The sequence below is a fragment of the Nicotiana attenuata genome, chromosome 7 (assembly GCF_001879085.1).
Source record: "Nicotiana attenuata strain UT chromosome 7, NIATTr2, whole genome shotgun sequence".
Lineage (NCBI taxonomy): Eukaryota > Viridiplantae > Streptophyta > Magnoliopsida > Solanales > Solanaceae > Nicotiana > Nicotiana attenuata.
In genome coordinates this window covers 6,270,361-6,287,991 of record NC_031995.1, presented here as the reverse complement: position 1 = coordinate 6,287,991, position 17,631 = coordinate 6,270,361, and the positions used below count along the sequence as shown (strand labels likewise).

The 17,631-nt window shown below is 38.1% G+C and overlaps 2 protein-coding genes across 4 annotated transcripts in view; both read right to left on the bottom strand.

The window, feature by feature from the left end:
- LOC109228611 overlaps positions 1-12,987 on the bottom strand; it is a 16,372-nt gene extending 3,385 nt beyond the window's left edge. The window contains exons 1-14 of one of the 3 annotated variants that reach the window (XM_019393762.1): positions 12,450-12,987; positions 9,726-10,411; positions 8,220-8,920; positions 7,430-8,069; positions 6,672-7,001; positions 6,491-6,571; positions 6,278-6,358; positions 6,106-6,137; positions 5,902-5,989; positions 5,682-5,828; positions 3,996-4,187; positions 3,853-3,920; positions 3,667-3,739; positions 3,482-3,580 (exon numbers count right to left, since the gene is read on the bottom strand). In XM_019393762.1, the coding sequence (XP_019249307.1) occupies positions 3,482-3,580; positions 3,667-3,739; positions 3,853-3,920; positions 3,996-4,187; positions 5,682-5,828; positions 5,902-5,989; positions 6,106-6,137; positions 6,278-6,358; positions 6,491-6,571; positions 6,672-7,001; positions 7,430-8,069; positions 8,220-8,920; positions 9,726-10,411; positions 12,450-12,876 (3,645 nt within the window). In that variant the 5' untranslated portion in view covers positions 12,877-12,987. Of the gene's footprint in view, positions 1-3,481; positions 3,581-3,666; positions 3,740-3,852; positions 3,921-3,995; positions 4,188-5,681; positions 5,829-5,901; positions 5,990-6,105; positions 6,138-6,277; positions 6,359-6,490; positions 6,572-6,671; positions 7,002-7,429; positions 8,921-9,725; positions 10,412-12,449 lie in introns of all 3 variants that reach the window. The other 2 variants (XM_019393760.1, XM_019393761.1) reach the window with 2 other exon arrangements.
- On the bottom strand, positions 14,298-17,432 carry LOC109228610. Its single transcript, XM_019393759.1, has 4 exons — positions 17,274-17,432; positions 17,101-17,194; positions 16,271-16,660; positions 14,298-14,752 (listed from the first exon to the last, which is right to left on the bottom strand). The coding sequence occupies exons 1-4, from the start codon at positions 17,378-17,380 to the stop codon at positions 14,624-14,626; spliced, it is 720 nt and encodes a 239-aa protein (XP_019249304.1). The 5' UTR covers positions 17,381-17,432; the 3' UTR covers positions 14,298-14,623.

Here is a 17,631-nt window from a genome sequence, read left to right as displayed (position 1 = left end):
CCCCCCCCACCCCCACCACACACACACACACACTAACAAATAGAGAAAAGGAGAAGAAAATCATTTGTATGCCTATGGTTCCACTTCCAACAGTTTATAGGTAGTACCAACATCAGTAGTCAAATTCAAATGGTTAATCAAAGAATCTTTTGCACTTCAAAGATTAGAAATTACCTAGACACAAGCAGTGCATTTCTACGCTAAATCTCCTGGAAATTTTCCTTTAATTAAGGACCTGATCACCTAATGAGGTCAGATACAAAAGTTACCATACAAACAAGAGACTATTGCTTTGGCTTGTAAATTAATGTAACTTCTGGATCCATCCAGTATTCAGTGTACATTTCCAACATTGTTCAACAACAATCTGTGTTTTTTAAATTCGATTCAAATTTTTTAAAAGGTGCCAATTTGTTGAAATTATGTGGTGATAATTGATTCAATGTTTAAACATTGATGTCGATGTTGACTTGGGTGTATAAATGAATTGGATGAGTTGGGATTGATAATATAGAGAAAGGCGAAGAATTTCAAAGTTTAAAGGTTAAATAGGCTACAGGTCGGTCGCAGTGGAACGTGCACATCTCTTTGAGACTAAAGGAAGTCACCATGGCGTGGACAATGTGTGGGCATGATTTTGGAGAGGAAGTTCCAGCACGCAGGGGCAGCACATTTCACCCAATCGTGTGATAAACTGTGAAGCCAGCTGGTCAGCTGAGCAAATCATGCAGTAGCACATAGCAGCAATAAGCAGAGTTTTGGCGGAAGAGTTCAAGAAAATAGTCCAGCTCAGTTTGGCTCTACCATGAGACTAACACATCAAGGTTGCCTAGCTGTCAACCAGGTCACGCGTTAGCCTTGCTGCGGCATGAACTAGGGTTTGGGCCAAGGAAGTTTGCTGCCATGGGAGCTTAGTAGGGGATCATCGCACAACTAAGGCGCAAGGCCTGTCTGGTAGGGCAAGTGGCCAAGGCCCAAGGGTATAATCCAGGGCGCAACTTACAAACGCCAGGACATGAATGCCCTGAGCCCTCACCAACTATAACAGCTGAGATTCGGAGAAACCAATCAGATGGAACTTGTTTGTGATAATCAAGTTGTGCTCCATATTGCTTCAAATCAGTTATCAAATGCGCGCTTAAGCCCTGAAGCGAGGCTCAAAACATGTCGAGCACTTCGCCACGTTTAGTGGGCGCTTCAGTGTTTTCATCAAGGCTCTAAGGCATACGTTTCCTTGCCAATGAGCATAATCCTGAAGAGGCGACACCAAACAATTGATATTTTTCACTTTATCATAAATTTTCTTCAATTCCTTTCTCCATATATTTGGTATTCATGCTTATAGATATTAGTCTTGGACTACACATACATATTCGTAGTTTTTCTCTATTTACGCCTTTCTTATTAAAGCCCATGCTTTATCGGCGCTTTGCGCTTAAAGCCCCAACACACCTTAGAGTTCTTTTGCGCTTTTCGCCTTTGATAACACTGCTTCAAATCCAGTATTTCATGAGATGTCCAAACACGTAGAGATTTAGTGTCACTTTATTACTGCATTGCATGCATATTTACCAAGTCTTTCCCAGGTCCTCGAGTTAATTATATGTAACAAGCTTAGTATATACGATATGTATGAACCGGCTTTAAACGGAGTGTCAGATGTTAGACAGGTAGTTTATACTCCTTACATTCCAATTTATGTAACACTGTTTTCTTATTAATCTGTTACAAAAAGAATGACACATTTTTATATTTGAGAATAATTAACTTTAAACTCACGTGTCTATATTTGGAATAATTAACTACACTTCCCATAGTACCTTTAATGAGAAGGTATTATAGCCACACAGATGTTATGGTATGTTTTACGCCACCAGTTTCAAAAGTTTTATAGCAACACAAATGTTATGGCATGTTTAAAACTACAGGTTTCAAAAGTGTTCCTTCCTTTCTTTAACTCCCCACCAATTCGAACTATGTCCAGTGTTATCAAAGGCGAAAAGCGCAAAAAAGCTCTAAGGTCCGTTGGGGCTTTAAGCGCAAAGCGCAAATAAAGCGTGGGCTTTAATGAAAAAAGGCGCAATGGGAAAAAAAGTAAAATTATGCATGTAGTCCATTATAAGCATGCATAAAAAATATATGGACAAAGAAATTGAAAAAAAAAATCACTATAAAGTGAAATATCAATTGTTTAAGGTCGCCTTTTCAGGATTACACTCATTGGCAAGGAAAAGTATGCCTTAGAGCTTTGATGCGACACTAAAGCTCCCAGAAAGCGAGGCGAAGCACTCAACGTGTTTTGAGCCTCGCTTCAGGGCTTAAACGCGCTTTAAGCGCGCCTTTGACAACACTGACTATGTCACATAAATTGAAACATGTGGAGTATTGCATATCATCCCGCATTAGACAGGTGTAAAGATATAAACATTTTGAATGAAGAGGATGAGCTCTTACGTCTTCAACTTATAATTGCATAACATGGTTTCTCCAAAACTTGTACCAACAGTTAGAGGTCATCTATGAGACTTGAATATGTTTATACTCACTCCCTACTTCATGTTGGCAGATACAGACGCCGACGGGGACCTAGCTGCTGACAGCCTTCCTCTTCTACAATTCTGGTGGTAAGCCCCACACATATCCTGTGGTGGCTTCTTTTAGAGTGTTAATTCTTTTGCATAGCCTAGCAGTTTCCCGAATACATGGCGTATTCTTTTGGCAAGTTAGAAGCTTATTGTCAGTAGCTAGTGGGTCACAATCATTCTTTTTGGGTATATATGAATTGACATCCCTCATCGGAACTTATATAAGGTGTGTTGATGCCTACAGCCTTTATGTGATTTCATGTTGTATGATACATTATTACAAACTGTTGTTCGATGGTACAAGGCTAGCCGGATCCCCATATGTGTCTAATTTCAGATTAATAAACGGATTGATAGGTCGGCTGAGTGAGGGTTATGTTGTGGGGTGCCAGTCACGTGACCCCTAATTTTCAGGTGTAACATAGTCATGCTACCCAATTAGAAAATATGTTTATCACAAACTACATATTCTTGGGCTAAAAGGACAGCCTAAAAGTATGTCAATATTTACACTTGGGCCTTTTGTTTAATTTTTTATCAATTTTCACAAGATCCCAATTATTCAATCTGGACTTCCTGAGATCACAAGTAAGTTCCAAACACAATTCTTGCTAGGAGCCATATATTATTACGTACTTCAAGTTTACATACTCTTTACTTAGTATAACTATTTTCATTTTCCTTATTCAGGAAGGCTGTCACTTGTTACCTATTCCCTAAAGAAAACGGACACATGCAGCAACAGCAGCGTGTCAGTGTGCTGTGCAAGTTACTGGATGACGCTAGTAGTGCGCTTCACCTTATCAGAACTGTTGCCGATGTAAGAGAGGTGATAATTTTAAAAGATATACAAAGCCGTCCGCTATTTCTTTGGAGATACATAAGTTGTATTTTACCTGCATTTCTTGCGCCAGAGTCCTAGCACCAAGTTTCTTTGAAATCTCAGCCTTTAAAACAAATCTCAATGCAGCACACGCATTGATATTTGGAAAACTCTACAGAGCCAAAATGTAGCACATCAATAAAACAAAGAGAAGGAAAGAAAGTACAAAAAAAAGTTCAGCATAATCATGACTTTCACCTTTGTGATTAGTTGATCATTCAAATTGTTAGAGATGATTATGCTTGAGTTTGGACCAATAGTCAACTTCAAACTGGAGTTTTCAAACAAATAAAAACCTAAACATATCATGACATAGAGGTAGAACAAAACTTTCTTCCAAAACCTTAATCATGAAAATAAGCATAGGAAAATTGTCAGAGAAACCTTTGAACCAGCAAACCAAGATAGTTGAGGATGACAAATGGCCTCCTCACATTCTGAATGACACACATCTAAAAAATAATGAATGGTGTATATTAGTGACAGAATAAAGTAGCTTGAAGAATATAACACAGGACAGAAGAGACCTGCATATCTTGACGTAGGAATCTACAACACGATCTCCTCATTAGATGTTCTTTTACGGAAATGATGGTAGCGGCACAACTTGGTTCTCCCTCAAGTTTAAAGGAAGAACGCAAGGATCTAGCCAATTTTGCAACTTTTCTTTCTGAAACTTCCAAACCCTCCTTGATAGTGGCCACTTTATTATGACGTTCCTGCATTACATAAACCATCTGTATCATACTAGATTAAATTGGTCATAGCAAGTATGATGAGTTGGACAAGCTCAGAGGAGTGTTGTCAAAGGCGCGCGTAAGCCCTGAAGCGAGGCTCAAAACATGTTGAGCGCTTCGCCTCGCTTAGCGCGCGCTTCAGTGTCGTCATCAAGGCTCTAAGGCATACTTTTCTTTTTTGCCAATGAGCGCAATCTGAAGAGGCGATATGAAACAATTGCTATTTCACTTTATTGTGAAATTTTTTCAATTTCTTTGTCAATATATTTGTTATTCATGCTTATAATTATTAGTCTTGGACTACACATACATATTTGTATTTTTCCTCCCTTGTGCTTTTTTTCATTAAAGCACACGCTTTATTTTCGCTTTGCGCTTAAAGCCACGGTGGACCTTAGAGATTTTTTACGCTTTTCGCCTTTTGATAACACTGGCTCAGAGGAATATAACATTATATAGGTCAGCAAACAAAGTATACAAAGTTGTTTGCTAAAATCAAGCAAGTTATCTTTAATTTCTCTAACTTTTTAGTCCTCTAAAAAGAAGGCAAAAACATCTATTAGATGATTTCTGCATCATGAGCAAATTTAAAAAAAAGAAGAAAAAAAACATGTTTACATTGTTTCTCACAGACACATGCACGCGCATAAAGGATGATAAGTGTAAGACAATTATTCTAAATGTCTTCGGTATCGAAAGACAGAACCCGTGAGAAAACTTCATGAACATTAAAAGATATGTAGTGCACTAACTCGTTATTCTAGAAGCATGGTCACAAATAAAACAAGCTGTTGCATCTTGCCATCTTTCAGGTGTGCCACAATTAATTCTGATGAATAGACCCGAACTCCAGTCTGTACGAGATAAAGTAGTAGATTGTGAATTTATGATGATTAGGGACCTGATGCCCTTACAACAGACAGAAGACAAACTTCAACCGGGAGGAAAAGGGAACTAAAACGCATAGTTGAGCCCTCATAACTGTAGAGTAACCACTTAAAACTGACTGGGACAACTAAGAGCATTTTTCCTGTTAATAAAATGGATGTTGAGCTACAACTACTGAAAAGATAATGACTGACATACAAAGTCTCAGACGAATGGCAACTGATCAATAAGTCAAGAACTCCAGTTTCAAGTTCTTAGTCATGGACTCATGGACAAAGTCAGAAGTAATGTTTACAGTTAATGACATCCATACAATTAACAGTTAATGATAACAACAATAAATATAACCTAGCAACACCACCAAGTTTTCAGCTGAACAAGGAGCACCAAGAATGGAGAACTAAAAACCGGTCCTGGCAAATAAAATGACAGATTGAAAAGGGAAGTTTTCCTATTAGCGTTATTCCTTTATTGAATATTTCCTTCCTCTTTTAGACGGCAAATACAATCAGCAAATGAAAGTGTTATAGGAAATGATCGGCATGCCAAACAGCAGTATGTAATCAATATTTGATTTCTATAGAGTACCTCCTGCAGAGCCTTTTCACAGGCTAATGAGCTCTCACTAGAAATAGCATCACCCTGGGTGACTCCTGAGACAGTTATATGAAGCGAATGATTGATCTTTGACATTTGGGACTTCTGAATTCCAGAGTTCAACAGTTGACATTTTTCCTATATGCATGATGACTTATGTCAAAAGAATGACAAGGTGATCATAGAAAGAGAGATTGAGCATAAATAGTACCAGCAGTTTCTTCTTCTTCACACACCTCCAGTGATACTTTGCTTTCTCATGTACAAGCTGACATAACAACTTTATTGCTTCTAAAGTTCTGCATTATCATCACATATAAGAGAGATAACAAACTTTTCAAGCACACAGAAATATGATGTCAAAATGAAAATAACATCAATTATGTTGGCAAATAAAGGTGGAACGAGAATATACCTTTTCTCCTGAAAACTGGTAACTAACGTTTTCTGAAAAGATGAGGAAATCAAGGTCAATAGCTACTTAAAACTTCCCGGGCATAAGAAGAATGCATTTAACATTTGATCTATTATTATTTTGCTTTTCATTAGTTCTGAAACATAGCCAACGTATCCCCAAGTAAAGAAACCTGAGTGAGAATTTGACGGTGCAAAATGTCGTATGTTTTTGCCTTCTGCATTCGGGTGACAATGTCTTCCACCATTTCAATCTACAACAATTTATTAAAAAACAATAAAGATGATAAGACAACATGAATCAAAATCTGGTTATTTTACATCTAGAAGTAAATTCTACCAACAGAAACATTTCTAAAGCATATCTTAAAGTGAAAAAACTATACTGCTGGCATAGTAAGCATGGCAAGCCTTTCTTTAGGCAAAGATATCCACTCATCTGCATCCTCCAAACATTTGGATTTAATCTGCAACATAAAGAAGAAGCCTTTTCATTTCCCGATCCTTTTTCTTCAAAAAGAGTGCCATCCAGGCAAGTAACATGGAAAGACCATAAAGCCATCTTACATCTTTCCATTGTCTGAGTTCAAGATGAGCTCTGAGCATTTCTTTTCTGCTATCATCAGGACGTCCCGAGATTCCTGGACTATTACCAACCCCTCTCTGGAGTTTCGAGCTACTTTGAGACATGATAATTTGATTTGTGTGTTCCATATCTCCATATGTCAACTCTTCACTGCATCTTTTATGGGCAGAAGAGTTTCTAGGTCTGCCAATTGATTGGTTGCATGTGGGAGATTGCACAGCTTCACCTACAGAGGAACATGTAGTGTTGGATTGTGCCAGCACGTGAAACCCCTTTGCTGGTGGACTTCGTGAAGACCATTGTACAGGAGTCTGCAGAATATGGCTATATAAGTGAATATTGAATGCAAGTTGCGAATTTTCAAGCTAAAAAAGTGGCAAAGCAGGAATTCAGCAAGCGTGTGCATAGAAGCCACAATAAGGATTTGGAGTTAGAAAATTAAATGGAACACCAAATTCGTAATGGAAAAAGAAGAACCAGCTGTTTCCATGTTTCAATATCCAAAACTAACAAAAAAGGAAGAACAATTGCCAATGACAATAGCTTTTTTAAGGAAAAAGGGGACAGTACCACATTGATAGAAGTGAATCAAATGTAGGGAAAAATAACCTTAGGGAAATAGTAAATAAGCAAATCATCATGGCTCATGCAGGACACAGGTTTAGCTGCATACCGACACCACAGCAAATTAATTGATCGGTGTCAAACAACACATAAGGGAATGGAATGGTGTATTAACCTTTTCAACCACCAACGCTTCTACATTCTGAATAGAGGAGGAAGCAGCGCCAGCTAAAGGAGACTTGTTTAGCTCTCGAGGATCAATTTCAAATCTAGGGAGACCATTTGCACTCTGAAAATTCCCATCTAATATTGCTGAAGATAGATGAGAGCTCCCATCCCTGGAGATCTTCAAGTCCTCAGTGCTTTTCAGTACATTCATTTGATCAAGGAGCTTAGCTTCTATGCTATATGTCCCGTCTGGTTGCATTAACACTTTACTGCCTTCGACAACTGGTGAACCAGACTGTTCTTCAGTTGATGTGGAGGAAGAATGCCAATTGCCATCCATTGCATTCGAAGAATGTCCATCTGTCACATTACCTATTGAAGATGCATTTTTCACTAGGCCTAAGCTCTTCATGGGTTCATCATGCAACTTTGATTCTTTAAAGGGGCTGGACTGATGTTCAGTCCATGTTGATGACTTTGACTGCAAGGACTTTTCTGGAGAAAAAACCAACTTTTGAGCAATAGCAGTCACTTTCTCCTGCCCTAGATAATCAACCAATGGGGAATCAGTTCTAGAAATCAGCGATCTCTTCTGCCTGAGGTCATTTGGTGTAAAAGTGTCATTTGTCTTTCCTGACCAAGAAAACCTTGATGAAGCCAACTTTTGAGCAATAGCAGTCACTTTCTCCTGCCCTAGATAATCAACCAATGGGGAATCAGTTCTAGAAATCAGCGATCTCTTCTGCCTGAGGTCATTTGGTGTAAAAGTGTCATTTGTCTTTCCTGACCAAGAAAACCTTGATGAAGCCAAAGGGGCTGTAGGCTTCAACACTTGATCCACGGGGAGAAAACCAGTATTTAGCCGATTGAGAGATTTCCCCTGCTTTTCAGGGCCCAGAGATTGTTCACATGGAATTACATCTTCGCCAGTTAAAAGAGTCTCACTCCTACTACCACCTGAGGTGAACATTCTTCTTTCTCCCTCCTTCATAGAAGTACCTGAAAATTGCTCCTCTGTACAAGTCATAGAGGAATCCAGAGATTTGACTCCCATTTGTAGGTTCCTTTTCTTCAATATAGAATCCAAAGGAGGTGTTCTTGGAAACTCTAAGGATCTGATGTCCATATTGGGGATTCTGTCACCAAGGGGAGAAGATAGTTCAGAAGCCTTAAGTCTCTCAAGTTTGGAAATGTTCTTCTGGAGGGATGCTGAACTTGTCCAAGGTCCTCTCTTTTCATTGCTCAAAAAGGAAATGGGATCTTCAAGGAAAGACACTGCCATTGAATTCTGTTTGACAGGTGAAGGACTACCAGTAACTATTAGTCTTTGCGTAGCTGGTGAAGAGGACACTAAATCAACCAACGGAGATTCCCTGCCACGTGGGGACCAACAAAATTGACCAAGCTCACCATCATTACTACATAGGGCTTCACTAATTCCAACCTCAGAAGCATCCTTGACAGACTTATTATTTTCACCAACATCCTGCAATTGAAGCTACAAAAAAACATGAAATCAGGGCATTGGGAAAAAGCAAAGTAGCTTAAGCCTAACTTCCTGACCCAGTAAAAATATTTATCATAACTATTTCCCTGAAACAAATCATTCAGGGACATGGATAAAACATATCTGTTTCACAATTCAACGAGGAACTTAGCCCCAACGTGGCATGTACAGGATTTTAGAACAATACATCCCTAAACAAGACACCAACTACTTGCCATTCAACAAGGACTTTAGCCAAAATATGACGTGTACAGGACTGTAGAACAAAGCATCCTGATTCCTGAACAAGACACAAACTACCGATAGATAACGTTTATTGATTAAAGCCCCTTGGCAGAATTAAGCTAACAATACAGAAGCACAATGACCAGATATTATAAATGCATTTGAAGATACATGGCATTTACCATATGTAAATATAATTGACACAGAAATCGCTCTAACAATGCAATTAGAAAACGAGACGCAGGATCAAATGTACCTTTCAATCTAAAAGAATTGGCAATGGCAAGTAAAAGATCATATCTTATATTTGAAGTCACATCTTCTATCACCTACCTTATCATCAAATAAACTTAGCATGTAGAATCTCAGAGCAGGAAACACTAAGGACATGGACATAATGTCAAGTGGAAAATGATGGAAGTATTTACATAAATGTAAACAAAAGAACTGAGGTGTAGATAAGCCCAACGATGTAGTACCAAGATGGTGTAAATAGGAGAGCACAACAGGTCATGGGTATTGATTATGCATTTATGCAACGGAATTAACATACCATAACTCAGTTACTTACTTTACTTAGCTGCTTCGGCGACTGATTTACTCTATCAACATAATTATCCGGAGCTGGAACAGTGGATATGGGCAACGTGTCAGCATCAATTGCACGAGAAAGAAACTTATTACCATCATCTGCGTCGTCGATTTTCTGGCACAAAGGTACAAGTGGCATATTAAGACTAACAATTGCATTTGCTTCTTGTTCACCATTTCCACCTAAACCCATCAATGCACTTCCAACCTCCATTTTCTTGCTTGCTGGTGACTCTAAAACACTAGTATCTCCTGAAACAGAAACTGCATGTTTTTCTTGGCCTTCTGCTAAAAGAGCTTCTAAATCAGGAGGGAGTCTCCCATAATCATATCTTCTCGAGTTTTCTCCAATCAGACTCATGTCACTCGAATCACTAGTGCCACTAAAATTGGCAACAGGCATAGAAGATTGAGAAATTAGCTTCTTGGACATAGTGAGTTCCATGGAATTACCTAGACCGGTCTGTGTTGGTGTTTTCTCATCAAATGATACTTCTGTTGGGGTCTTCAAATCTATCCCTGAATCTGACCTAACAAATCTGCGGAAGTGCATGGAGAAAGCTGTTGAATCCATAGTAATATCATGATTTTCGTCTGACACTGCTGAATCTGATAGCCGGCCTGGCCTTATAAAATTGGGAGATACTGGGCCGAAAAAATTATCTTCTGCCAAAAAGAGAGGCCACATAGAATACTACTGTCACAAACTCTTAAGGGTTTAACATTCCTATCAAACCAACATAATTATGTCTAATGGAAGAGATCCCTGTAAACTGAAAACTTTAAACCATTAGAAAAAAGGATGGTTTGTTTTCCATTTGTGATTCAATGACAACAAAGACCACAAATTCCTTCCAGATAACAAATTTATTATCATGTCACATGCAGAAGCAGCTATCCTGATATGCGATATCATAGAAGGCCTTTCACAAAATGCGGCCTAAGTCAGGACATTAAAGGATACAAATACAACAACAACAACAACCCAGTATAATCCCACCAGTGGGGTCTGGGGAGGGTAGTATGTACGCAGACCTTACCCCTACTCTAAGATAGAAAGGTTGTCTCTGATAGACCCTCGGCATCCCTCCCTCCAAGAACTCCCCGCCTTGCTCTTGGCGTGACTCGAACTCACAACCTCTTTGGTTGGAAGTGGAAGGTGCTCACCACTAGAGCAACCCACCATTAAAGGATACAGATAACAACTAAAAATAAAAAGGAGCCAAAATCCTAATTATCTCTCAAAATAACAACAATTCAAGCCATAAAGACCATACATAACCTCTTCCTATCTCTAGTGTGAAGATAACATCTTCCTATCTCTAGCGTGAAGATGATCAATGCAAGGTAGGCGCATGTTGTAGCTGTACATTGTGCACCAAATGGAGTATCTACAAACAGGGGCAGATCCATGTGGATGGGTGGTGCCATGGCACCTGCAAGGCTGCAACTTGGGAAATACTACAGATAAGTATGTTGATATCTTTTGACACCTGGCTATGTAATTTAAGTTGCCACCCGCATTCAGAAAAGAGGAATAGGTCCAGAGGTTGGGAGTGACCTTAAATGTTACTTTGGCAAGGAGCACAATTTGAATTATTCAAGCTCCTATTTTTGTTTTTCAAGGCTTTCTCCTCTTATATTTTTTTTTTATAATCGTGGCGTCCCAGCAAGCATACGGACACCTTTATTAATTCCACGTGATACCTGCTACCTCCCACCAGCAATAGGTATCGGCAACTCTGTCCACTAAGGTTGGGACAAATGAAAAGAAATCACCTAGTGTTTTTGCCCATTTGAACCTGAGACCGCATGGTTCTTAACCCACTTCATTAACCAAAAGAATATTTCCTCCTCTTATATTTTCCTTTACCTCTTTTCTCTTTTATCATTTTGTTCCTTTTCTTATAATGTTCTATGTCCAGGCTTCCTACTTCTCTTTCTATTTGTTTTTTCATATTTCCCTTTATCCTCTCATATTCTACTTCCTATGACAGTAACCTTGGAGAAATAAACACACAGAAAAGGACCTAAAACACATGAAATCTCATAAACTGAAGCGCCAACTACTAACCAAATTAGAATTTCCATCTTTCAAGTTCGAAAAACTATTGACCTTTTGAAAACTCTAATTGATCAAACTAATGATCCATTTCTTTTGTTTATTAGATTCAAAATTTTGTGGTTTTGTTATGGTGTTCAAATCAATTTAGAATTTTTAGGCGCTTAAATCATGATGAGAATGTTGTATGCATCAGCAGATAATATGAATTTACTTAGATTTGTTTCTTAGGACTTTAGTTTGTAATAGTGTATTTTGTTTGAATTTAATCCTATTTCATTCCAGGGAATCATAAGCATTTTAAACTAACATCTGATCAGAATATGTTGTGGGCTTTGTGTTGCATTTTCAATCAATTATCTAATAAGACGAGCCAACTTGCGAGCACCTCAACTATTCCACCGGGTACCGGTCACTTCCCACCAGCACGGGTAATGCTTAAGCAGATGGGAAGAAGAAGAAATCACCTAGTGCTTTTGCCTCCGCTGGGATTTGAAAACTTTTGGTAGCTATGGATCAGAAAAGCTATTAAACCAATCCGAATTAACCCGAAATAGATAAAAGGAAACCAATTATACTCTCCTTCTCAGCTATAAATACAGATAAAATAAAATAAAAAAGAGGGAGAAAGAGAGCACTTGCCATCATCATTTGAAGTAGCAGAACCAAAATGGCTGCCAGGAGAAGGTGATTCTGCAGGTCTTAAAAACGATCTAGGCAAAGCCATCTCATCATCCTCATCCTCATCCTCATCCTCGTCATTTCCTTCGTCTCCGTCCTCGGACTCTTTGGAATCGTCGACCAATTGATCAAAACCTAGGTTTATTATCTCTTCACGTTCACTGTTACTTTCAGCTTTGCCTGAGGGATCCGGAGGGGTTTCGTACTCTTCATCACGGTCGAAGAAGTGTACAGAAGTCATCTCAGCAAAGCTCACTCTTCGTGCTCGCTTCTTCTGCATCGCCATGGTGGTGCCGCCCTCCGAATTCTCCGTATTGTTGTGGTTCTGATGGCGGTCCTCGCTGGTGCCACCGGCGGCGACGGTCGTCAGCGCTGCCGGGGAAGACATTTCAAAATTTTGAATTATTCGGAGATTTATTGCAGATTAGGGCTCGTTCTGCTCGCTGTACTACACTCAGTGGAGCCAAGTGAGTGAAATTTTTTGTGCGGGAAAGGCGAAATGTTTTTCGGTTTAAATAATTGGCAATTTTATATAACTTCTACATAATTTCCCTAAATGCTTTTGTTAGAAAAACCCAAACTAGTCCATTATCTTTGGACTTAAGTTTAAAATCATCCATGCTCTTTCACATGGTGCAGTAATAATCCATATTCTTCAAAAAATGACATACTTTTGGTCATCTCCCAAACTTTTTGTTACTTTTTAAGGTGAAGACTACACGCGGACTCCTGATCAGGAAGAAAGATGTTGATCTCAGATTACTATGGAAAGGATGCATTTCAGTGATTTCACATAGTCCATTTGGATATCAATTTTAAAGCAAGAGCCCGATTGAATTGTCTTAAAAAGGCTTTTCAGCAGAAATAACTTTTAAACTAAAAAGCAATAAGTAAGGATTGCTACTTAAAAAAAAGTTAGGATTGCCAAGTTTATTGCTTTGGCTTGTTTTAAGCCGTTTTTAACTTATTTAAAGTGCTTTTTAACTTTGTCAAATACCGAAAAAGTCAAAAAGAACTTAATTTGACCAGCTTAAAAGCCAATCCAAACCTTCACTGGTAGAAAGTATTGTCTTGTAATCGTATTTGATTGTAAACCAAAAGTAATTAGTTCCTGCACAAACAATCCTATTCAAGCCTGGCATAATCATACAAACAAACCCAATCCGCATGCCTACTACGTAGGCGTTTGGACATAAGATTTGAAAAATTAAAAAATAGGGGAAAATTTTTTTTCAAGTGAAAATGGTATTTGAAATTTAGAATTGTGTTTGGATATAAATATAATTTTGGGTTGTTTTCGAAGTTTTCTGAGTGAAAACTTTGAAAAACAACTTTTTAGAATTTTGCAAATTTCCGAAAATTTCTCAAATGCATCTTCAATTGAAAATTGAAAATTTTACGAACAAACGTTGATTTCAAAAAAAAAAATGAAATTTTTTGGAAAAAAGGGAAAAATTTCTTATGTCTAAACAGGCTCTAAGTATTGAAACTCCAAAAAGCAGGAAAAAATGAATAAACTAGAGATGAAATCAAATTGACTTAAACAAGAATGGAGAAGAAGAGTATCAGATGAGAGGCCCCTCTCTCCGTTAAAAAAGTACCAGTTTGGTGATAGACTGAAAGTGTGTACCCTTTTTCCAAAAAATGTGGACTATTACTGCACCATGTGGAAGATCATGGATGATTTTCAGCATAAGTCTAAAGATAGTAGACTACTTTGAGCTTTTTCTCTAAAAAAATTTGCAGAAAATCTTCTTCTACTTTTTGAACCAAATGCCACCACATATCTCATATTAAGACCAACCGATGTATAGAAGGACTTGTTTTCACTAGATAAGCAACACATGACATGCAGAAAAAAATTGAGAATGGTCAATCAATAGATCTCGGAATTAGAAGCTTTACATTTTGTTTCTCAGGCAGACAACTTAGTAAGCATACTCGTTCAAACCATAAAAGAAAGTGAATACTGTCAAGTAAGTCATCTGCCTCTCGGAATAATTGGGTCTCTCCGGGTTGAAACAACAGACGCAATTGTGCTTTCCCACAGGTCTGCTAGGAGCATACTGAAACTAAATAACACTCCATGTAAAGATGAATCAGCGTTAATGCTTAGCTCCTGATTGTGGCAAGATTCACCCATATAATGCACGCCAAGGCTCTTGAGTTTCTCTTGAAGATTTGGTTGCATCCCATGCTATCTTTTCTGCTGAGAAATTAAGAGATGAGAAGCTAGCCAAATGCTGTCCTATCTCATGTATCACCTGGAAGTTAGAAAATGAGATACAACGTATTAGTATATTTTATTTTATTTTTCACCCTTTTTTTGGATAAATACGCTGAGAGGATGATTGGGGTTGGGGGGTAACTGCTAGTTCTATCAAGGATATCGAGCCCGTCCACTGATATGCAGAAATGGTAAGAGAGGATCCCCAGGTATGTCATTCTTGTCAGGGAACTTCAGATGATAATAGCATAATATTCAAGTCGATAGCTCTATCAATCAAATCCCTTGAACCATGATGTTGGTTTGCTTAAGACACCTTCAGAGCAATTACCAATTTTTAAAATGTATAGTTGCATCCACAAGTCAGCCAATTTTCAGATGTTCATTCCTTAATGATTTTTTTCTGTTACTTGTCAGAGTAAAGGGGAATAATGGTGCTAATATCACTCTAAATGACTTAAAAAGCTGATGTATATTTAACAAAAAAGAATGTATGGCTTTAACTATCTTGATCTACTTGAACTCAAGCAACCAAGAACTGGTTTTTTTTGCCACTCAGGTTTGAATTTTGCAGCTGCATTAACTTACTGGATGGCATACATAAGCCACTCAGCTCGGCCAGCTGCAATAGGATATATCAAGGATAACTGCAAGAGAGCTAAATCATTCTATTTGAAGTGCAGTGTTTTAACTTATTTTCAGCAGTACATTACCTAATCAAGTTATTTTTTCAGTTTCGTCATAGAAAAGGAAACAATAATGTTAATTTTATAAAGACTAAAATTTAATTATTTTTAACCATAGAAAATATATGGCTTTATCTATCTTCGTCTACTTGAACTCAAGCAACCAAGAGCTGGTTTTGCCATTCCAGTTTGATTTTGCAGCTGTATTAACTTACTGCCTGGCATACATAAGCCACTCAGCTCGGCCAGCTGCAACAGGATATATATAACTGCACCATAGCTAAATCCCATAACTAATTTATTCTAGTAAAAGTGCTTTTCTTCCAGCAGTCCATTCCCTAATCAAGTTGTTTTTTGTTTCACAGAAAAGGCGAACAATAATGTTATCAGACGTTTAAAAGTTGATTATATTCAATCAAAGACAATGTAAGGCTTTGTCTATCTTGATCTGTTTGAACTTAAGCAACCAAGAGCTGGTTTTCTTGCCACTCAGATTTCATTTTTGCAGCTGTAATAACTTACTGCTTGGCAATACATAAGCCATTCAGTTCGGCCAGCTGCTATAGGATATAACAATAGAAACAACACTGAAGCTAAATTCACTCTATTTGAAGTGCTTTCTCCTCTCCCCTACCCCCTTCATTTACAGACATGCAAAAACACAATTTTTCAGGATTAAATTGTTCAAAAGATTAGATCTTAAAATTAACATAAGAAACTAAGAAGCCCAGAACACAGTCCTGTTTCGTTTCGTTACTTCTGCATGATGTCAACAACCTAGATAACACAGGGAAGCAGCTCTCATGTTCAAAGCATGAAAATCATCCATTGCCCATTGGATGAACAGTCATATGACATTTATAACGTACCTCGAGTTCCTCTTCTGAAGTCTTACGATGCAACTTTCGACCTTTTCTGCCAATTATAACTAAAGTAGGCAAGTTCAAGACTCGAACCAACTGAAGTAAGCAGGCCAACTGTTCGTGGAAAATCTGCAACGACGGGGGTGGACTTCGCAAATTCGTGACCAAAGCTTTAGTAAGGCCACTGGAGGCACCTACTTGCAAACCATAAACTGAGATGTTGTCAACGCCAAGGGAAGTTCTATTTTCCATCTTAAGCTTAGTGTCAGCCACAAGAAAAGGGGCTACAATTGTCGGCATATTTGATGACCCATCTCCTACTAACATTGACAGAACCTCATTGAGAGCACAAGCAAGTGTTGGAGGCTCGTAATTTTCCAAAAGCAACACAGACACCTAAGAAAAAGAAGTAAACAAATTTCAAACCGTGATCTATAATCCCCAAAAGCAAAATGCCTAACCAATTCCGATATTTTTCAATGAAATTATTTTATATACTTTCTAACGAAACAGACAAATGACTTCCTTCAATTATAAATCCCAACTCTCACTTTACATCACTTGTTTGAACCTACAAATTTCGGAAATGATGTAAAAATAACTCAAGTGAGGTGTCCAGACCAGCTTGCGCGTACACATGTACCGGGTAACTCCACACTATCACTTAAACCATATCCTTATACATTGTCACATTCACCTTGTACAATAACTATTTTTACACATACAACCAAGGACTGAAAAATTATCCAAAATACTGCAAATATACAGGAAATGAAAAACATTTTCAACGAATACAGTTTCCTCTATACAAGACGCACCCAAAAGGAAAAAAGTACCTGATTTGAGCCATCGAGAAAATGAACGATCTCGACAGAAACCTTTTGATCTTTGATTCCATAACGTTCTAAGGATAAATCAAGCGATTCTTGTCTGCAATGAAATCCATTGTATGAAAATATATTCAATTAAAGGTTAGAGGGAGCCCCGGGGGGTGGGGGTTGGTTCTTACCTCTTTTGAAAGTTGGAGTTAGGGTTAGGTTGAAGAGCTTCGAAGATGGCGGTGCCGAAGCCGCTAGAGTCTCGGAACAGTAGTATTACTTTAGGGGCGACCTTCATTTCTGCAATGCAATGCCCTAGTTCTACCACTGACGCGCTATTGGAGAAAACTTTATTGTATGTGATTTTTATGTAAACTTTTGTATTCTTTGGTCAAAAGCATCCCTTAACTATACCTCAAACTTAAATTACATCCCTGTATTACCATAGTGACTAAAAAAATACCCTCAACTATCACAATAATAGCAAGAATCATCCTTACTGTTACAACTTGTTTGGATGGTTGTTACGTATCGTTTAATAATGTATCA

Bases quoted from the DNA above. Each gene is read 5' to 3' on its own strand.
- LOC109228610 (XM_019393759.1), bottom strand. From the start codon at position 17,380: ATGAAGGTCGCCCCTAAAGTAATACTACTGTTCCGAGACTCTAGCGGC. The intron at 17,195-17,273 runs GTAAGAACCAAC...ATTTCATTGCAG, and splicing joins AACTCCAACTTTCAAAAGAG to ACAAGAATCGCTTGATTTAT. The intron at 16,661-17,100 runs GTACTTTTTTCC...TCTTTTTCTTAG, and splicing joins TTCTCGATGGCTCAAATCAG to GTGTCTGTGTTGCTTTTGGA.